Source organism: Zonotrichia leucophrys, chromosome 4, assembly GCF_028769735.1.
Source record: "Zonotrichia leucophrys gambelii isolate GWCS_2022_RI chromosome 4, RI_Zleu_2.0, whole genome shotgun sequence".
Classification (NCBI taxonomy): domain Eukaryota; kingdom Metazoa; phylum Chordata; class Aves; order Passeriformes; family Passerellidae; genus Zonotrichia; species Zonotrichia leucophrys.
This window is the reverse complement of record NC_088173.1, coordinates 55,316,742-55,339,952: the sequence shown is the minus strand read 5'-3', so window position 1 is coordinate 55,339,952 and position 23,211 is coordinate 55,316,742. Positions and strand designations below refer to the sequence as shown.

Below are 23,211 nucleotides of genomic sequence, written 5' to 3'. Positions count from 1 at the left end.
CACTGGGATGGATGCTCACCACTGCTAACAAAGCTGTTGTTTCCCCACCTTTCCTTTTCCAGCCATGGTAGAGTGTATTTGTTTCCATGCCATGAAAACTCCTTGACTAGGAGAGTTTATTCTGCTATTAACACTGCTTTTTGTTGTGTTTAGCAGTTTTTGGATCCCATGTTAACTGCAGGACTAGGGAAGGTTGGTACTTCATCAGCTGTTCCTAGCAATATGGTGTTCCCAGTTTGAAAGTAAACCATGGAGGCACTGCAGCACCAGAATAACCTGGCAGCTAGAAGGAAGGGTTTCTGCTAATTTTTATCCCAGATTACCATTAAGCAACCAAACTTCTGGAGCTGTGCAACCATTGCCATTGCACTGACCAGGGTCATGCATTTGTTTATTCTGTTCCTGGCTTTAAACAGTATTCCAACTCTTATTTTATGCCTATTGCGAAGAGCTCATTGCAGCAATAAGCCTGTATTGAGAAGAACATCTGCTAATACTGTTTACAGTAAAAATACTCCATCTGAACAATGTCTGCTCTGTCTGACTGATGCACTGGGCTTTTGTTCCCTTACCCACACCCATGTTAACATGATTTTGCTTGCTTTGGGATGAGAAAATTTAAAATATAAAATCTGTTCTGGAGATTCTCATCTCTGAGTAACCTTTCGTGCTCCACATCAAAAAGCAGCCTACACACGTTGGTGTAGATCTGTAACAGATAATCAATCCCATTGTTATTAAATGGTGTGAGACTAATTAGACATGCAGGGAAAATTAATCATGTTATGTATGGACAGATATAATTCTGTTCCTTGCATGTTCTTATGCCACCCTTGAGAGCAGATTATCACTCAGGCTCCTTTCAATAGAAATTTGTTGCATACCTGGCATAATAGTATGTTTTGACTTAATATATGGGTTTTGTTCTTCTTTTATAGGCATTTCATTAAGTGCCCTCCCCATGTATTTGAGTGAAATATCTCCTAAGGAAATTCGTGGTTCATTGGGTCAGGTCACAGCCATTTTCATTTGCATTGGTGTTTTCACTGGTCAAGTTTTGGGGCTGCCAGAAATATTTGGGCAAGTAAGTATTTAACAGACCTTTTCTATCAAAGAACACAAGCTTGCTCTAAGTGTCATATTTTCATATTGTGACTGGATTCTTCACAAAAGTGGAAAACAGAAATATTTCTTTTTTGTTATGAAGCACTTTGAAAAGTAGTTTCTTCCATGTCTTCTACAAGCACATGCTAAAAGCATGGCTAAGTTTGGTAGATATGGCTAGCAGGTTCAACAGCTTGAGTGGCTTGTGTGTGTCAATATGCACATCTCCTTTTCCCCCTTTCTTGATCTATTTTTTTAGTTTCCAGTTCCTTTGGATACCATGGAAATGCGTAAGAGTTTTTATATTTTTGATCTCTAATTTTTCAGTGTGAGATAGAGCTGAAAAGGCATGGTTATAGTTATTATAAAACCTGAATAGGAATATGCTTGCTTAGTGATTATAGTGTTCCTTGTAGTGCAGTCCTTGCTTGCCCGGCTTTTAGACTAAGTGATAGAAGAGCAGAGTTAACACACACCTCTATGGAAAGATTATCTATTCAGATAAGAGGTTGTCTTGTTGTCATAGGCTGAGATTAACTTGGTGGCCACTGGATGTCATCATTACTCTGAATAAATGAATTCGAGTTTTGTTCAGGCTGGCAATTGGAAATACAGAATCACACAACGGGTAAGGATGGAGGGAGCCATGCTGGTCATCTGATCTGACCAGGTGTTTTCCATTCAGAGATGATTCTTCAAGGCAGTGTGGAGAAAAGGTCTGCAGCAATCCTCTCACAGTGAAACTTGAACACAGAATCCCTTCTGTCAACCAGAGAAAGTAGTAAGGGGTTGGAAAGTGTGAGGAGCTTTTCCTTCTCTGTCCATCCAAAGGCAACTCTTTTGTAAATACATGATGCCGTCCTCCCTGACACTTGTATTTTTGCCTGACCAGCTTTCTTATTATGTCCCTTTATTCTGTTCAGTTCTCCTAAAGGCAAATGACTTGATTCAATTTACCCTTTACGGAAGGATTGATTTCTCCCCTGCCCATCCAAAGCAATAGATTTTAGGGAAAAACTTAAAATGGCTTTTATTGTGTGACTTCAACAGATGTCCCTTCAATTAGCTTGGGAGCAAGTTTATTACAAACAAGCGTATGAAATGTCAAGAGGCCAATTGATCAGAGTATGGCAGCCCTTATGTAGTAGGAGATTTTTTTAATTTGGGTTTTTGATACATGCATGCACTTTTAAAGTTGAGGTGTCAGGAAAATTCTTATTCCTTGATTTCAGCTCATTATTGCTAGTTTTATTTCCCTTCTTGGCTTCCTTTCATCACTGCTGTTGCTGCTACCAAATTATGGAGGTAGTGTTTCTGTTTCTACAAATTCCTTTAGAGTGAAGTTAATTAATATCCCACCATTAAAGACAGACATAATGTAGGAAGAAATATGCTTTATCTACAGAATTAGTTTTGTCAAGACGGGTAACATCAGCAAGTAAAAGAAGCAAAGTTTTGGCCGATGTGGATCACAATATTTCCAACCAATTTATTGGAGGCAGCTTGAATATTCTAGTTGGGTATGTGGGTGGGGTTTTTTCTTTTCATTTCTCTTGGTTTCAGTCAAGCCAGGATTTTTTTTCCTTAGATTTGTGGGGTTCCCATTGAAACTCCTTCAGTGGGAGTTGGTTTTCATTTTGATGCTCTGTAGTTGTTTGTTTCTCATCAGAATTTGTTGTAAATAATACTACTTACAAAAACTAGCCTTCTGTCATAGTTTCATAAGGTTTCTGCTGAGATCTGTCATGTCTATTACTTGTAAATTGAGCAAATATCTAAGAGGTTGTTAACCATTGTATCTAAGCATCGATGGTTTTGAAGAAAGGAGGGACAAAAACAGATGAGAGTCTTGCTGGAAGAGAATCTTTGAAAAAGGGATGGACATACAAATGGCTGTCAGCATGACTGAGGTCCTTCTTGTAAGAGGAGGTGACAGCAATATTGCTTGTGTGGTCAAGTCAACAGAGGGAAGGGACAGGAACTGACTCCACCTTGTTAACAAAGGAACAAGGAATAGAGTGGCCTAATCTCAAAGACAATATGGCTACAATAATGATTTTTTAAATAAATATTGTGTGAATAATTGCATGCTGAAATTCGTCAGAGTGATGTTTGGAACAGACTCCCAGCTGAAGTAATTTGAGCAGAAAATTAAAATTTTAAATTGGAGCTTGATGCATTTATGTGAATTACATGAGGTTGTTGCCTTAAGTGGTTCTGTAGAAGTCTCTCTGCAGAAAAGGAAAGTGTTTATGTTGGCTGTGGGGCATAGTGTTAACAAGCACTTATTAACAACCTAAGTGATGATTTCCTCTGTTATCAAATGCAAAAGTGTTTCTTAAAATGTAAAATTGTGATAAAAATAGCTCTAAAGCAATGAGTATTACTTGAGGCAACTCAAAAGTCCTTACTGCTTTTTGTATCAAGTATGTTAAGGAGCCCTAAACTGATTTTTTAGCAATCTTTCTTTTGTCAACACTGGTCAAGGTGCAGCAGGAGGGATGTGGGCAGCCCCAGGTGCAGTGCTGAGGGGCAGTGTCAGCTCTGGCTGAGTTACTGGCTCAAGGCTGGTTGGCTGTTTCCCATTCCTTCAGTTTTCCCAAGCTTTCTATTGAAAGTGCTGAGGATTGGCAATCTTCTCATTTCCTTCTAATACCTTTTCATGCCAGTTCTGTCAACTTATTCACATAATTCTTTTGATCAACTGTTATTTATTCCTTAGTACTTTTCTGTTTAGTTTTTTTTCACCACCTTCTACAGTGTGCTTCCTCTCTCCTCCCCCTATCACTTGTGAACTTTGTGTTTCAGATTAAATTTCACCTCCTCTAGTAACACAAGCTCTTTAATCTCTTTCTCACCCTGTAAGCTGTTGTCTCCAATAGTTCCTGGTTTAAATTCAAACCTAGGAGAACAAGATTATACAGCTAACCCAGATGAAATAATACTTTATAAAAAAAGAATTATATTAAATATTTACTGGTTTTCCTGGGAATATTTTGTCTGAAGTATTGCAGAAATGCAATTTTTAATGCAAATTAAATACAATTTAATTCTTTTCTGTGTCCTGCCATATTGGCGTGAACTAGACAAACATGACTATGTCCAATTTTTAAATTATAGTATAAAAGAGCAAACAGAACAAAAAATTTACAATCTAATAAAGACCGTAATACCTAAATACAGGCAATATTTTTGATTCTGGATATATAGAATTTCATTGTATTTGCCTCCAAAGGTACTAATTTTAGAATGTGTTTCTTCATATGCAGTGCTTACCAAGAGTGATTATGTGAGAAAAGTTCCAGTTGTGATAGCAGTCCTCTGCTGCAGTGACTTGATAATCTTACTTGCTTTCCGCAGTCCTAATTGCCTCCCATCCAACAAATTGCAGCTATGCTTTTTATTCAAGATTCTGATTCTTATAGGTCTGGAAAATTCCTGAGGCTTGGGAAATTGTACCATGGTAAAGGGGGCTGGTGATCAGAGTACAGAGCACGATGACTTCATGTGCTGGTGACCTGCTTCTGCCCAGCACCCCAACAAGCTGTGTGCTTCTTTTCACATGCTGGCATCTTGTGTTCTGTAAGCCAGAGTCCTTAACTCTTGAGGAAGCCACGGCATCTGTAGGTGACAACTTGGTGCAGGCCCACGGGTGTGCAATGATGTTATCTGCTGTAATGTGGGCACTGAATTATTGCTGCTGGCTACAGGATTATTTAATTCAGACCATTTTTGGTTGTACAGCATGTGCAGCTTTCCATATATCTGACTGAAGGAAAAAAACAGATAACAAGATAAGGACAAACTATCTTAGACCAGTCACGTCTTCAAACACTGCCCTTCAGGTATTTCTGTTCTCTCTGTTTCTGTGATTCTGCAATTGAATCACCCAGCCTATTTTTCCTGACAGATTGCTCTTGCAAAGCAAAGGCCAGCACACTGTCAGCTTCAGTTTTGAAAGTTCAAATTTACACTTACTGTCTTGGGGAAATATTGTCTGGCCTGATTCTGACACATTCCATGTAACTTTAGGTATCACTCTGGCTAACTCATCTAGTTCCTCCTGCTCCACAGGTTTTCCTTAGCATGGTAACATCTCCTAAACATTGTAAACTGTCTGATTGTCTATTCTATGGCTTCATGTTGTTTTAATGAAGGTGGGCTTTAACCTTTCCCTAAATTATAGAGGATTTAGTTTCTGAATCCATGTGCAGTAGTCACAGTATTCTTATTTTCAATATACATTGGGCTTTAGTATCTCTTTCTGTGTATCAATACCAGAGAGAAAAAAATGTTTCACAGTATGTATATTGATTCAGGACAGGTAAAGCTGAAACAGTTGCCTTTGCCATGCTTTCCTCAGACCTCGGCTTTGAGCCCCTTTTCCTGCTCTTGGTGTATCAGGCTTTGCCAACCTGCAGCTGTTTTCCCTGGAGCTGGCTCCAGTGCCTGGCCTGCTCTGGCTGCTTCTCTGACTGAACAGCTGCTCTTCCCATTGGTACACCAATGGACAAATAGAATTTGGTTTTTGTCTGTTTGCTTCACTAGCCCTACTTTAAAAACCTCAAGTGTTTCTAGGTCATGCAGGCAGGAGCTTGCCTGACTACATGGTTGCATTGTTTCCTAGTGGATAGCATGTTTCCCTAAAAACTTTGCTTGGCTTGCATGCTAAGACTCACCAGGGGAACACTTCCTGAATGAACCCATATGATGTGTTAGTGTTTCAAGGCAAAAAAAAAAAAAAAAAAAAAAAAAAGTAAAAATCCTGATGTATCCATCTCTTGAATGTTGCAAGTAGACTAGCTTTAGTCATTCTGTTATAAAAAGAGTGTAATCAAGCAGTACAAGGTACAGGAGCGAGCAACAATGATCGGATTTGGAAAGTGGCTTCTTGAGGAGAAAAATCGGGGTTAGACAGCTCTTGTGGGTAATCCCATGCTGGGGAAATACTCAAAGTGTGAGTGCATCAGAAACAAAGTGTGCCAGAGAAGGTTTAGAATTTACTCTGAAATGACAGGCTGTCTTTTCTAGACTCTTCTCAATCTTTCTTTAGAAGCACTTGGAATTTATTGCAAAAATCTTTTGTATATGGTTAGAGTTACAAACTTTATGAACTGGATGGTGTCTTTGTCAGAGAAGACATATTAATTAGTCTAATTAAACCTTTTTGAGGATTTTTAGCAGCTTTAATGCATATTTGTCTGGAGAATACCTGTTTTTTAAAAGGTATTTAGCCAGAAATAGGTTTGTGATACACAATGACACTGGCCAAATTGCCCTCCTCATAATTCATTATTTTAGCAAAGAAATTCTGCTACTGATATAAGTATCAATATCAATTTCTGCAGCAAACTGAGCTAAATCTGGAAAAGCACCAATTAACTCCATAGACACTATACAATATGTCAGTAAGGAAGCATCTTTGTGATGAGTCCCTTTCCAGTTAGTTTTTTAGACAAGTGAGCCTTGCTGAGGAATAGTTGTGATAAAACTAAAAACTTCTGTAGATGCTGTGTTACACTCTCATTTTCTTTACCAGACTTCTTAAAATGATGTATTTGATGCAACAGACAACTGTGTATTTAGGAAAGTTTATATAGGAATGTATCATTTTGCTCTATCAAGGCCTTTTAAAAGTGCTCCTTCACTTGCACAAAAACATACAGTGATGGAATAGGTTGTACAGCCTGTGCAGTTCAAGGCTGTTCTGAAAATAAGCTTTGATTTTTACTTGTCAAAGCTTCATTTTCAGCATTATTTTGCTTTGTTTTTCTTTTATTTTCTTTTTTTTTTTAAACTGATCCTTCTTCCTAAGACTATCGACTCAGATTCAAGGATTCCTTAAAAACTGTCAGTGAATTATAGATGAGTAGAGAAAGCAATTCCAAATTGCTCTAGGGACCTGTAGCTTGCAGGTGGACACTAATGGCAAAATGGTCTGCTGGAGATGCTCTTGAAATGAATCTGACACATTAGCATGATAACACAAAGTATGAATCAACCACTTTCTGAGTATTTTTCCATGAGCTCTTTTGTTCTGTATGTTTATCTTCTCCTTGAGCCATGATAGTGACTATAGTTAAAGATATTCTTTAAAATACAAGTGAGAATTTCAGAGGATAGAACAGAGAGCTCTTGTGGCAATAAGAGACAGGTGAACTCTTGCAGCTTCATGCAGAGTGTTGGAAATTAAAGCAGCTTATCCCTTATGCTGTCTACAGAATATAAAAAGATGTTTGTACTTTCCATTAGAGTAGGACAAATACCTCCACCAGTTTAGCATTTTCCAGCATCACTTGAAATCCTAAAGTGTCCTCTTTGTAATAATTTCAAACATCTGGCTAGAATAAAAAATCCCATAACATCTTTACTCTGCCTAGTTATATTCTGCAAGCCTAGTGACTGAACAAAGTCTAGATTGGAAGCCAGTAATTAGTGGAGTGGCCCAGAGTTCCAGTCCTGTTCAGTATCTTCAATAATGACCTGGATGATGGTGGAGCTGTTTGTCTCTGTAGAAACATGCTGCTTTGTGGAGTCTATTTGAGTATATGAATTGCTAGTTCTTAATGAGTTCCTAAGAGCAAAGGTGAGTGTAGGACTTGGGATAAATATCAGGAATTTTCCTCATCAGCTCTGGTTCCCAGTTGTGGGGGTTTTTGGTCAGGATTTGTCTAAGTTTAGAGCCAGTGTTTGAGGAGGTGGTCTCATAGTACTCCTGGGAACCATTCTGCTGTTGATCCAGGCTTGCAAAAGGTGACTCCAAGTTACCCTGGTCCTTGCCAATCCACTGGACTGCTGAGCTTGTACAGTATTTCTTAAAAACACAGAAGCAAAACTGCCTTACATTCATGTACTAAAATACAAAACTGAATGAAAAGCTAAAGCCTTCCCTGAAGAGTGTTCTAAAACTTCTGCTAAGGATACAGGAGACACATTGGTGCTTATAAGTGGCTGCTCAAATCCTTTAAGGGGATGATATTACTAACTCAGAGAAACACCCTTACAAAGAAAGGAATTTCAGGGAGGGAGGCAGGGAGGCAGGGAGGCAGGAAGGAAGGAAGGAAGGAAGGAAGGAAGGAAGGAAGGAAGGAAGGAAGGAAGGAAGGAAGGAAGGAAGGAAGGAAGGAAGGAAGGAAGGAAGGAAGGAAGGAAGGAAGGAAGGAAGGAAGGAAGGAAGGAAGGAAGGAAGGAAGGAAGGAAGGAAGGACAAAAATATTTCAGCGCTCATTCAGATAGTCACTAATTTCAGCAGGTGTTTGATGTCTGCCTGCACCTTCTGCAAACTGCTATCAGGCACACCAATTATGAATTACTTGAGACAGTGAATTTGAAGATGGAAATCCTTTTTCAAATATTCTCAGTTCTTTTCTTTTTCTAGCCATGGGACGTTTCCATCCTCTTTTCACAGTAGCACATAAGGCATGAATTTTGTTACTGCTGAAGCAATTTCCAAGTCTTTATCAAGGCACAAGCACTTCAATACAAGCTGTGAGTTGCTGATCAGGGATATGAAGGTCACCTCACTCAAGGGTTGATTGATCCAGACAAGGAAAGATGCTGTGCAGGCACCAGGCACAGCCTTGGTGGGTCTGATAGAAGTGCAGAAATGCTGCCAGGACCCTCTGGGCTGTTGCATATTCACAGTTCAGTAGGACCCATGGGAAGAGGTCTAGTCTGTCATACCAGCCCTGCTGGGGGAATGTGGTAGAGTTGATAAATTTCTAATGGAGACATTAAGTGAGGTGCTCTGTTTATATCTATTATGGATCAACTGAGATTATGTATTTACTGGAGATTATAAATCAACTTTTTATTGGTTCCCTGAGACAGACACAACAGTATTTATTCATCCCTTTTTTGTACAGAACTCATTAAGTAATGCATGGGAAAACAGCTGTGTGTCTTCATGTTTGCAAATGAGTTTCAGTGCATTAAAGTTGTGCTGTGAGGCTTCAATTCCCAAAGTTGTAACAACATATGGCTGATGGGCCATTTGTAATATTGAAATGTTGCAGTTTTGCATTTGGGAAGGAGAACATCTTACAAGAGAGGAGTTGTCTGAAAGTGGAAATGTGGTTATGGAAATAAGAGCACTATGGCGATAGATATATAATTTACACTCTACAATGAACAAAATACTTAATTACAGAGCATCTAATGTTGGGATAAGAGTTGATCATCAGTGAGGACTGCTGCTCATAGAGAGTGAAACAGTGCTCACCTGACTCTTGAGAAGATTTCTATGTAGCTGTTCCCTGCTTAATTAGGTCAGTTGGAAAAGCAGTAGACAAGCTTTCCTGGAAAGATATCCTTCAAAAGATGTGAAGGAAAGAAAGACATCAAAACACCAGGGAGGCTGACAGCAGTTGTTTACAATTTTCTCCTTATCCACTGAAACATAGTTAGCCTATGTAACTAAACTTAGAGCATTGTTTATACTGATATTTAAAATATGACATTCTGATACTTGATCAGACTTTAAAAGGTGAGTTTTTTCACCTATTGTAGCTGACCCAATAATAATAGTGCCTGTCTATTAAACACAACTTACCTTGTGTAAGTTGGACTCTGCTTCAAATGTTTAGGAGCAGATGAATATTTCAGATTTTCCTGTTTCCTTAGTGCTTGAGTATTTGATAATATGTACAAATCTGTTATTAAACAATAAATCTAAATCGTTTTCACCTGTGACTTCCTTCCAAGTGTGTTTCACACACTGGGGAGAAAACCACCACTTAAACATTTTTGAAGGTTCTTAACCTTCAAGGTTAACATTTCAGTTTTAGTTTCTATTATACATTGTAAAACTATCTATTATTGCAAATTCATGTCCTAATATGTAAATTTATCCTCTACAAATTTGGTATTAATGCCATGGTAGATTGGTCAAACACTGTAGGATAGAATGCAGTCATCATATGGAGTAGGAGGGTGTGTTTTCTACTCTTGAGTGCTTTGCTTTTGAAACTACTGGCAAAAGAAAAAAAATGGGAAGTATATTATTGATTAGTATTTTGAGGGATTTTTTTAAACTTGAAGTAAATGTCAAGTTAAAATAATTTGGTTTTGATTTTTTAAAATCCAAACCAACTTTTTTTGTCAGTAAAAAAATGTTAAGATGAAATATTCAATAATTTCCATTGTTTTTGAAACAGCAAATGTGCTTTGGGTGCTTTTATGTTTATTTTTCTCTTAACCTTAATATACCTTAGTCTAACTCATAACTTCACTTTGGCAAAATATAATCAAATAAAAAAACATTTGCATCCAACGCAATTTCTAGAGGCCCTGGAGCACTTCTCTTCATCTCCCACTACAGTCCCAAAAGGATGCAGGTCTCTGGATTTCTATGTGCTGCATCTGCCAGTCCCACAGGGACATCTGAGGTACCCAAGGGCCTCAGAATTATTGTACCTTCTCATGTTTAAAAAGCTGAGTCTTATCGTACTCAATTATTTTAATTTACTATTTTTATATTTTGTTATTTATGGATGCTAACCTGAGTCTAAATGCATCACTGAAAGGAAGCTCTGTCAGAAATTTTGTCTAGCTCCAGCATACCTCTAATATTTCTTCCTAAATAAGCTCAAATATATATGCTGGCTGCTGATAATAATCCCATGTGAAAGCTTCCCATTTCCCATTGCTTTTTCTCTGAAATTTTTGCTGTTCTTGGAGATAAATAAATGGGGACAAATTATGGCATATAAGTGTGCAGTGAAAAGTTAGCTGTTACTCCAATAAAAAGCTGGACAAAAAACCATCTGGGGAACTTATAACAGATACTTTATTCTCCCTCTCAATACTTCCATGATCTAACATGCCATTTAGTGAAGAGAAAATCATGGTACTCAGACACCAGACACTTTCAAAGCTGTTTTGAGTTCTTATCCAAAGGCCATTTACTCAGTAACAAAAATCTCCTTCTGATTTCTGTGAATTTTATAACAGACTTGTACAGCCTTGAGTCTGTGATTTTCTGTACAGATTATTACCTGGGAAGATACTGATACCTGAGTAATCTTCTTGTCAGAGTTATAGCTATAGGAGGGACCTGTAAAAATAAACATCTGGGTACAGAACAGAGGTGAAATACACATATTGTCTGAGTTGCCTCTGTTTTAAACAGGAAGGTAAGCAATTTGTAACTCTGTTATTGAAATTCTTTTTGGCAAATTGGGTTACAGAAAGGGTCATGCAAAGAGTAAATTGTGTCCAGCAGGGCTATAACTGTGAGATTAGCATCCCCTGCAGCCAGAGGAAGTTGCAGAGCAGTGTTTGGAGTGGTGCAAGGAGGGGAAGAGGAAGGCAATTGTTTTGCACCTTATACTTGAGCAGCTGCTCTGAAGCCTGAGATGCCAAGTTCTCTTTTCTCAGCTGCCACATTATCATCACCACTGTGCCATAGCCTTGACTAAAGGAAGAAAAGTTAGTTCTAAAGCTAAGAAATTAGTTCCATCTCAGTGCTTTTTCAGTCCTTGGCCCCAGGCCAATGTGGTTGTCCTTTACTTTTAGGAGTGTTTTATGTGGTGTGGTAGCAGATTAACAGAGAAATGCTGAACTTGTGCAGTATTCTGGGCTTTGCATGCCTAAGTAAATTTTCCCAGTCTGTTCTGAGCAAGGATACAATTTTTTTTTTGGGGGGGGGGCAAATGGAATATTTCTGATATCCAATTTTTGTGCGAAGTCTGTACAAGAAAGGACAAAATTGAATTGCTTGAATATGAGCAGACAGTTTCATCATGATGCCCTATGGTACCTTAGGTGTCCCTGTGACACTGGCAGGTGTGACACAGAATATCACAGAGACCTGCATCCTCCTGTAACTGCAGCAGGAGGCTGAGGCAAGATGCTCCAGGGCATCTAAAAATTAGACTAGATGTAATTATTTCTGTCTCTGTGTGTGATTATATTTGGCAAAATTAAAATTTTAAAAGTGTTCCTGCTTTTTATAGAAAATGAAAAAGAAGAGACTATCAAATCACTATTTCCTGGATATTTTCAGCATCTTGCATTGGATGCCAGAGGCTTTTGTCTCTTTGTTCCCCACATACAAAATGGGTAAAATATGTCATTTTACAGAAGAACATTATACAAAAAGGTCATTTCTGTTTATAAGTTGTTCAGCACTGTAGTAAATTCATCACAACCCCATCCCCAAGGAATTAATTCCAGAATAAATACTTAAATGGTGATTATTTAATAGTGACTGGTAAATAGACTTGCTCACTGAGATCACAGATCACCCTGTGCACTAAGTGCTAAAAAGGGGAAAAGAGTATTTATTTTGATACCACCTCCTGCTCATTTCAAGCATTAGAGGTAGCCAAGCCCTTGACAGTGCTGTGAGGCAGCATGGTGGCTGCACAGGGATGCAGAGCAGGGCTGGGGAGTGCCCTGTGCTACCCCATGTCCAGCCTGAGCCTAGGAGAAGGTATTTGGGGTGTGAGCATTTCCCTTGGCTCTAGAATGGACAGGAGACAGGATGGGGGAAGCCTACCTGGGAGCAGCTGGGGTCAGGATGCTCAGCGGGACATGGGGATCTCCACAGCACAGAAACCCAAACTCTGGGCAGAGAGCAAATGAGAACTCTGACTGTGCAATTGTGGCTGAGTTGAGAATGGGAGATTCTCCAGATTATATGTCCAGATATGTCCAGATTATGCTTTTAAAATAAAGAGATAAAAATAATTAAATCTATTTATTAAACTAAAAGAGGAGAGGTTTAGCACAGGTGCTAGGAAGAAATCCTTCACTATGAGAGTGGTGAGACACTGGACCAGGCTGCCCTGAGAAACTGTGGATGCTCCAGCCCTGGAAGTGTTCAAGGCCAGGCTGGATGGGTTTCTGGAGGAATCTGGGATAGTAGAAGGTGTCCCTGCCCATGCAGAGTACTGGAACAAGGTGATCTTAGAGGTCCCTTCCCAACCATTCTGTTTCTCTGTTTCTGTGAAATTATTTAGAGGGAAACAAAGAGAGTGAAGCCTGTCACAGTTGCATATTTCCTTTACTCCTGTTATTCATCTCATACTGGGATATTTAATTGGCCCATGGGTGCCCATGTCCAGGGCACTACAGCACTTCTTCCCAACCTCTGTTGCATGGTCTTGTTAACAATTCTGTTCTCCCTTTAAAATATATTTATGTGTATATTGTTTACCTGGTCTGTGTTGAGAGTGTCTTCACATTTCATCAAAATCTTCCTAATTGCTGAGAATACTAAATGTCACTGGTGCTTAAATAGATTATTGAATTTGATAGGGATAGTTCAGCTGTCAGCAGTGCCTGTTGACATTTCTCCATGCCACTTTCTTTTCCACCTTTTGATGGTTACAATAAGTTCCATCTTTTGCATTTTAGCTGATGATTTTCTGACAGGGCAACATTTTCTTTACTGTATTTCAGCGCACCATAATCTTGTTTCATTTGCAGCTGATAAATCCATGCCATACTTTATCTCCCTCCCTTCCACCCAATCTTCCGTCTCTGCAGCTTTGCACTTTATTCCATCAACCTTTGAATGAGTCTGTGGTTGTCAAACTTGCTCTACTGTTTAACTGTCTTTTGTAAATACATCAAAGCCAGGTTTTTCATGCTCCAGCCTAAGCAAATATCCATAATGTGACAGTTTAAAATGAAAATTTTACCATCTTGACATGTTATTTGTACCAATTCTGAGCGGGTGATGAAATCAGGTCCCCTGTAATTAAAACATTTCATGCTCGTTTAAATTTTTCCTGAAATAAAATGGGAGGTAGTTGTTTTCATTTCTCCTAGCAGTGCCTGTGTGCTTCTTCTTAGTGCTGACAATTGAGGTAAAGTGCTTTAAGTGTCTTCTCAGTCACCTACACTGGCTTTTGCCTTTAGCTTATTACTGCTTCTGAGCACTGTCCCTCTATATGTCCTATTCTATTCCTTCTTAAAGGGGTTATGAAACCCTCCTTTTGCCTGCTTCTCTTAGTTCTCTTTACACGGTCTAGTTCAACCTGATTTCCAGCAATTTTGATGATCCTTTAAGCTTATATTACTCCTATTATTTCTTTTCTGTACTGGGAGGAAGGAGTTAAGATTGCATAATGTAAATGAGGAGAAAAGCAAGTAGGGCACACGCTCCAAAATGTTGAATAGGCATGAAATCTTTTGAAATGGATGGAGAAGTTTCCACTGGCTTCAGTGACTTTCTGATCAATTCATGCCAAAATGGCAAGTGGGAGCATATTTATGAGCATTTCTGAGTATTTATGAGTTTATCTTAAGGTTTTGGAAGTTAGCATGATAAGAAGTATAACAGAAATCTTTAACAGAGGAAATAAAGGAAACTTGGTGTGTTATATGGCAAAAATAAAGGTCTTTTCATTATAGTAGCACAGTTTTCTATTTTTTGTGGAGGGTAAGTTCAGAGTCTTGTTCATAAGTTTTTCAAAATAATGCTTTCAAGAAGAGTTATTCGAGATAAATGTGACCAACATAGAAAGTCTCCTATACACTATAGGAGACTTTAAAAGGAGTGTAAGTTTATTCAATGGAAATCTCCATAGGTAAGAGGGAAGAATGCTGATAATAACTGTATAGAAAAAATACTTTTTTTCCTTTAAGAAGTGTCCTTGACATGGTGGAAAAAGAACCTTCAGAAAATATGATGGGCTGACCAAGAGTAACATTTTTATCTGGAGGTACTGTCAAAAATTAGAACACCCTATAATTTTTTTATATGGTACATAGCAAAGAGGTTTATATTGCAGGAAATTATTCCAGGCAGATATGGAATGAAGGTGACAAGTTTTACTGCCTGTTTTCCCAAGTTATCCTTTACAAAGCAGTACCCACTTGATTATATAATTATTGACTGGTTTTAAAGACAGAACCTTAGTTTTCTAGTTTTTAAAATAAGATCCATGCTTGTTTGTCCATAAACAATGTTCACCACTTTTGGTTCATCTACATTACAGAAAGTTTTCCACTCAAGTGGAAAAAAAAAGAGAAAAAAGGAATTAAGAAATAGGGTCTTGAAGCCTTCATGGTAATGCAGGCTCTTAGGATGACCAATTACCTCAAGCTTTAAATTGTTGGAAAAAACACTTTCTCAAGTTGTTTTCCCATCCCAGGAGAATTTTTTAAAAACACTCCTCTCACCTAAAAGGACAGGTGAAAAGTTTGATTAGGAGTTACCCCACCGATTATTTCTGGGATTTATTCAGTTGATTATCTTGGGCCCTGTTTCAGGTTTGAGACATGGATTACATCCCATACCATGCAGAACATACTTTAGGCTTTGCAGAAATGAAAGAATGGAAAATAAAAACTGACAATGGAAAGTGCTTTGGGGACTTGGCCCTTGAGTAAGGTGATTTGAGAGGGAAGTGCTCAAACCACTTACTGAGCTTAGGAGGAACACATCACTCTGGTGGTGGACACAATACTTTGAATGATGAAAAATTACAGTGTTTCCTATCAAAGCTATTTTTCTTCCAAGTGTCACTTTGGGAGACTATTACTGACTCCTGTTTGCATCCATTTGCAGGAATCTCGGTGGCCTTTCTTATTTGGAGCCATCATTGTTCCATCGTTGATACAAGTTGTGATTCTGCCTTTTCTTCCCGAAAGCCCTCGGTACCTCCTACTCGAAAAGCATAACAGGAGCAAGGCAGAAAAAGGTAGGATATGTTCCTTTTTGCAGCAAAGGGTGTTTATTGTTGGGATTCAGGCTGGAGACACCTGATTCTGGTACCACACTAGAAGCAGAATATCCTCATAGAAGAGAATCTCTTGACAATAATTTTTCTCACTTTTTCATTTGTCTCCGTATGCGTAAATATAGCTGTAGCTTTGAAGTTTTTATAAATTAAATCCTCCAGCAAGGTAACTTATATAACATTATACACACAGTGATACAGAACTAACCAAATCATCCTGCTGTTGTGTGCCAGCTGCTCTGTGCAGGGTTCATTTGAAAGTAAAAGGTGGTTTCAGTCATTGTGACCCTTCCTTATCTACAGTCTTTGCACTTTGTCTAGTAAAAACACAGATTCTGTTGCTGCTTTTTTTCCCCCAGTAGTTGCTGTGTTCTGTAACTCAATACCCTTGGTTGATCTAAATAAAAACCCCATACATCTGTTTAACTAAAAAATTCCAGTGCTTCCATATTGCTTCAGCTTTGCAGACACAGAATATTTTGTCCTTACCTTAGGTTCCAGATATAAAACTATAATTTGCTTTTGTGATCACAGTTGCTGCATTCCCCACCCCAGTAAATTTACCAGGGTCCCAATACAGGTGAGAGAATGTTAAAAAGTTTGGTTTAGCTTATTATAACAACATATGAAAAACAGGAGTCTATAAAAAAAGAGTCTGATTATAATACCAAAATACCAAACATAAGTGCTTTACAAATTATTCTTAAAAACTTTGTTTGAATATGACCCTTAACATTTTTAGTCATGAACTAGTTGCTTGCAAAAACTTATAAAGTGTGTATCAACACCTGAAATACAAATGTAATAACCTTTTAGCATAAAATTAATGCAACTCCATCTAGTTTCTTTTATTTTGAAACTAACAATTGGCCTTTCTTATTCTGAAGAGCCTCTGAAAAAGCAATAGCATACTAATGAAGAGACTCCCATGCTGTCTCAATTTGGTGTTGAACGAAGAATTCTATAAAGGTTGGAACCTCAGACATACAGTTCATTGCTTAAAAACAAAAAAAAGAGCACAAAAGCAACAAGGTTTTGGAAAGTGTTCTTAAGGAGCCAGCAGAGTTTTGAGGAGGCAGAGAGCAGCTTTTCCAAGGAAAGGGCTGCCCTGCCAGTGGTGCTCAGAGCAGGACCTGGCTCAGGTTGGCTGTTAGGTGGAAACTTCTGCAGCACCATGGCTGGGCAGGGAAGAAATTTGGCTTTTGGGTGCCAAGTTTAAACTGGCTCATTTCTGCCTGATAAAACTGTAGATATATTTCCGGAGCTATGGCTGGCAAAGGCTCTGCATCTGCAATGCAATTGCATAATGTTACACTTGCTATGAGGAACCATTGAAAATCCTGCTACACCACCTGGAGACCTCAGCACTGACAGTGAAACTGGACCTCTCATAGGTAGAGTTGAAAAATTAGAAAGCATGGCAGTAAATTAACACCACCTGCCTTGAAATTCACACCATTTACTGTTGCTTGGTAATGTGCCAACTGCACTCTGGGATGTTTTCAGCATACGTGTTCTGGAAATAATTTGAAATCTAATCCAGAGGCATTGGAGGTAGGTTTTGGAGTAGAAAGCATGAGGAGAACAGTTGCCTGGGGAAATGAGCTTTAGCCACTGGTTTACTGATTAAAAGAAGATGGCTTTCATGAGCCACCCTAAGGACTATAAATTTAGATACTCAGAGAAAAAAGAGACAGCTGATATAAAAAGCTTTTCAAAGTCACTGCATGTGAATATATGCTTTTGGATTTTATTAATTCTATAAGAAAAGACTCAATTCTGAGATATGTTGTACTACACAGTGTAACTCATTTGGACTGTGGTCTACAGTGGAATTCAAAAAATAGGAGAGTGAATCAACAATCGAGACAAATCATCTGGATATTCGCATTATCAGCAGAAATGGGGGAGGAAAAGTCTAAGTATTAAGAAGACTGGAGGAGTTGTGATTTATTAAAATGCCCTTCTGCTTGTAAGTCATATAATGACAAAGCAGAATTCTTCTTTTTAATGATGACTACAGTAATGCTTTTAAATTATTTGCCTCTTAGCTTAAATCTGCATATTAATATTGGAAAATTGCAACTCTTTCTACTGACTAAATCCCTTTTCTTTCCCTTAATGGATCAAGGCTATTCATGCAAATATATATTTCACTGTGGATTATACCTTGTCAGAGAAATATAAAACTATTATTTTCAAAAGGTCTGCTGTATTTAAAACAGATGACTGTGTTAGTCTTTATGAAATACTCCAAAGTATGCATGTATGTCAAAGCTCCTAAAATGGAGCCAACAACATTAATCTTCCTAATTGTTATAGAGCAATAAAATCCAGTGAGATAATTTAGGTCATTGAGTTTCCACAAAGTTTTGCCCCTGCTTTCATCCCCCCCTTTTCTTCTCTGTCTCAGGAGGCAACAAGCCTTTACCTACCAAAATACGAGTGGTGTCAATCTCTTTTGTGGCAGATATCTTTAAGGGGCAAATAAGAGATGAGAGAAGGGGAAGGACCAAAACATGATGTCTGAACAATGAAAAAATGGAGGGATGAGGGTGGAGGGTTAGAGAGGCATCCTGTGCAAGCCTAAGCCACAGCACCATGAGAGAAGCTACTCTTTGGGGCACAGGGGCAGCGATTCCTCAGATAGTGAGGTCTCCTGAGCCCCATTAGCTGGGCTTTACCCAGTGCCCTGCTTTCCCCTTTCCAGCCGTGTGCGTGATGTGCGGCTGAGCCGACACACGGACACCGTGTCTGACCTGCTGCTCTCTGCCGCCAAAAGCAGCACTGACAGATGAGCTTGGCTCATCTTCCTGCATGTCACCAACCTATGTCCTACTCCCTGAGACCCAAAGGATCTGAACTATCTCTCATATTCCTGTCTCTCACTGCTGAGCATGGGAGAACTGATCCATGTGTTTTGGGGAGAGAACTGTCCACTGGAACAGCAGCATAATCTGTAAACCTGCTTTGTTCAAGAAGAAAAATCTGGTAATGAAGCAAGGGCAGAACCACCCCAGCTCCTCTCCCAGGTCCCATATCTAATATTCTTCTCATTTGATAACAATAGAAGGTAAGAAATTGCCTAGCATTTAACTGGTGTGATCCTTCTTCTCAATCAAGGCCAGACAGCAGAAGAGAAATGGATATTCAAGTGGTTGAAGAGAAGGATTTTGGAAGGAGATTGTGGAAATGAAAAGTGACAGCGATAGAAACAGGAAGAAAATGAAAAACCTGCTGCTATAATTGCATCAGTTTACCATCCAAGTTCTAGGATAGTTAAGACAGGGATTTCACACTGGCTGTCTATTAGTTGTATGCCAAGTGCACCCCTGATCTGTGAGTATCACAACGATGTAAAATAAATAAAATCAGTAGTAGTGATAAAATGGAACATTTGCTACAACTAAAAACATGGGTTATTAATACTTGCAGTTGGAGAGTTGAGGTGTCTTTTTTGAAGTGCACTCTTACAGAGAGGAATCTTGCATTTTCTATGCAGCCACAGTAGCAGGTCACGTAAATCAATAATTCAGCTGGTATCCCAGCTTGCCAGAGAAAAGAATATTGTTATGTCTTAAGGGTCAAACAACTTGGATAAAATGTCACAGCAACATCTGTTGGTGACATACAAAATCTGTTCATCCAGTATGTTCAGTCATACATTAAAAGTCCCATGGTTATGAAAAAAGCATTACAATAGGTATAATGAGAAGCATGGATTTAAATTTTTAGAAAGATGGATTTGGGTTGATATCTTTTCATGTGACAAAAGAGCAAGGCCACTCCTGATTTAAAAAAGCAGGCAGCCAATTTTTTACTAAGTCCTTCAGGGGGCCCACATGGACTGGAGAGGTGTTAAACCCAAACTTTAACAGCAGGAACAAGTGGCTGCAAATCCAGTGATTAAATTGGTTGTTATGACTGATAACAAGCACACATATTATTTATTTTTGTTTCTCTGTGGGTTTTGTATGTCTGTAAGGATTAGAAACTGTTCTTACTGGAAAGGAAGAGACAGCCATGACTACTACACTTGCTGGCTTTTGATGATGGCTTCACCTCAGACTTTTACCTGCCAAAAGCTGGAGTGATTGTGGTGGGTCTGATTTGTTTTTAAACTTTTCTTAAGCCTCCTGTCTTTTAGAAAGGGTATTATGCCATTGGACCTTTAATATAACTCTGTTTACCAATTCTTGTGTTATTTTAGGGTGGCATGTATATGTTTTGTTTTACTAGTACATATTGGCTAGTTTCAGGTGAACCTGAACAGGCCTATTGATGTGTGTAAAACCACAAATACAAGCCGGCAAAAATGTAATATTTAACTGGATAATAATTCAAAAAAGATCTCTGTAGTCTTTACTTAGAAGAAGAGGGAGGTGACATATGCAAAAAGCCTGAAGTGATTTGTCTGTAGTTATATTTTCTGAGATTTTTTTCTCTTAAATTTTGCTATGCTGCATGCTTGTAGGCAATCTATATTTTTCTAGATTTAAATAGCATTATTATACTTATATCTCTTCTAGGAAGATTATACTTATATCTCTTCTAGGAAGATATACCTGAGTTATTCTTCTGGATATTCAGTACTCTAATTATTGGAATATGAATCCCAATATTACCAGTTAGATTGTGCCTGGGCCAGTCTGACCCTTGCTGCTAGGCCAAAGGCGGGAGGTGTGATGTATCACCCCAGAGACACCTTTAGCTTGCTGGTGGTTGCAGCTGGGCACTAAACAAGTCCAGGCTTGTTAGGAACTCCATTTACCTCAGGAGGAAAGCTTCAGGCGATGGTGAAGAGAAAAAAGGAGAGGATTCTGCTGGAGGGTTATATCCAGAGGTTTATTCCATGGTTACAGAGGCCTGAATCTTAGGAACAGCTCCAACAGAATGCTGGCTGCATGGCCTGATTCACCTTTTAAGCTCCCGGGGCAGGAGGAGGGGACAGGTGAGCCACCAACCAGGTGGGAGGGGCAGGGTCTCAGGGGAGAATGACAGCTAGACAGGCCAATGACCCCTGAGGGGCATCCTTTGAACTTGACCAACCACACGACTCCTTGTTGGAATGTTAAGCCTGATTGACAGGACTCACTTAGCAAGGGACGAGGGGGGGAGGGGAAGAGGGTATTGGTACACCTGGGAAAGGGACCTGAAAGTTTAAACACACCACAACACTAATAACATTAGTTTATATGAAATAACTGTTAGTTCATGTTGTGAATTATTTCTGTGGTAACATGGAGTTATTACAGGGAAATTTCTACTATCTATCTTCAACAGTGGCCAAATAAGATGCTGTTTAAGCAGAACTTAGACAAAGATATGTGAAACAGGGTGACACTGGATTTAATATAATTGATCATCAGGGGAGCAAATGTGTCCATGGGAAACAGATGACAATAACACTCCAGCAACTTATTTTAGTTTTTTTCCATTTCTTTTCAAATAATAAGCCCAAACAAACTTTGACTACTTCTCTCTTTTTCTGCCCCCCTTTGCCTGGTGCTGGCTTTATACTGTAAACCACTCAATAGCATTTTGATCTTTTAAAATTTCATTTCAAAATTCATGTGCTAATTCTGTTGATAATAACTGCTTTCTTTGCCAAGTCCTGGAAGTACTATAGTGGAAAAAGAATTAGTAATTCCCTATGTTGCTGAGATGTTGAGTGCCCCTCTTCAGTTAATTTAAAGGCCTGATTTGTTTCAGAGATGGTACCAATGGACTTTTTTTCCAGATATTTGAACCTTTTTCAGGTGTTTCACCTTCACTTAGGTGAGATGAATAAAAACTGGTGGAGTAAATGGAAGGGCTTCCTGACTTCTTTCCCTTTGACTGGAACCATCCAGTTCTTTTCCTATTTTATGAAGGCAGTATTCCAGCTTTTGGAGGCTGAGCTTCTAAAACCTTCTGATCCAAAGGAATTAAATAGGAATCTGGAAATTTTTAAAAGTTTCCAGAGCTGCAACTCCTTAGATGTTTTAAGTGTTACATGAAAATAAAGCTTCCCTACAGAGAGAGGCAGCCAGTCACGGAGGGAAATGAGTCATTGCAGCGAGGAGAGGAATGACTTCTGTGCTTCTCAGTGCCAGCAATGCCAGGGTTTAGACTGTAAAACTAATAAATTGAACATCACACATTGAGAGACTTTTGAGTTTCCCTATCTCTCTGCTAATGCAGAATTTCTTTCCACATTATTTATATATAAAATTGTGATTCTTATGGTACTGAAAAGCTCGTAATGGAAGAAAATTAAAGATGTTGAGTAGCAGGAAAATGTTTTTCCAAGAAGGTTGGGTGATGCCTATTCAAAACTGTGCATGGGTAGCATAGTAATTTCTTAGTATTTCTTGACTTGTTGGTAATTTTAATACCCATCACCATTGCCTAGTGGCATTTACATCTTTTTACTTAATGCCGTGAAGGAAAGAAAAGAAGTCGGGTGTCTATGTTTTTCCTGCCTTGTACTTGACAATTTTGGTAATTCCAGTTTTTTAGTTCCTTGTCCCTCTAGAAATACAGCAAACTCTCTTGTGCAAAAAAGACAGATAGCTATCTTTTTACTTGATTGCACCTATGTTTTTGACTTGTGTGACCTAAAGTAATGCTGAGGATTTTAAGAACGGGAAAAATAAAGAAGACTGTGCACTGACCTAATTTACACCAGATGCTTAAAAATCTGAGAGAATCCTTTTGTGGAAGACTATGGTGATATATGTCTGGTTGTTCTCATCTTTACTTGAATTTTTCTCGATCAACACTCTAATAGTACTGAGGAAAGTGAAATTTCAGTATGAGACATTGACTTAAACACACTGTAGACACACGTTGTTCTAATTTTACATTTCTTATGATTGTCTTTAAATAGATCACACTTGTTACAGTGAGTGTTATTTATTTAAAAATGGGCAAAAACCAAGGACAAACCTGAGCAGCTTAATTTTAGTTCTGAGGTCTCAATTTGTTAATTCATTTCTGATTGTACAGCCTGTGTGAAAAGATAAGTGAAATTGCTTTTACTGGGAGATTTAAAAATTCTGACCTCTCATCTCACAAGAGGGAAACTGGTTATCAGAATATATGAATGTTATGAATTGATTCAACATCCAGAGGTCGTTCATGCCTTAAAAAAATCATCATCTCTGTTAAGCAGAATCAGGTGGGGCCCATTAAAATTCATTAGTAGTGCTGAGTGCCTCAGAAAAGCTTGGCCCAGAGCTCAGGTTAGCTCCCTCCACTGCCAGACCAGGAGAAGGCAGAATGTGCAGCCTTGTGCATTCACTGGGAGGCCACCAGTTCATTTGTGCGACTGATCCGTCACAGCAATGAAATGTCACAAATTGCCCTTTTCACCTGGGTAAAGATAAAATTTTGCAACTTCAAAATCAAAATAAAGTCTGGATGTATTAAC

At 38.7% G+C, this 23,211-nt stretch overlaps 1 protein-coding gene across 2 annotated transcripts in view; it reads left to right on the top strand.

Annotated features, from left to right (window-relative positions):
- The window catches only part of SLC2A9 (solute carrier family 2 member 9), a 77,419-nt gene that overhangs the window by 12,886 nt on the left and 41,322 nt on the right, over positions 1 to 23,211 (top strand). For both annotated transcript variants that reach the window (XM_064711790.1, XM_064711789.1), the window contains 2 exons: positions 939 to 1,084; positions 15,626 to 15,758. In XM_064711790.1, the coding sequence (XP_064567860.1) occupies positions 939 to 1,084; positions 15,626 to 15,758 (279 nt within the window). The remainder of the gene's footprint in view (positions 1 to 938; positions 1,085 to 15,625; positions 15,759 to 23,211) is intronic.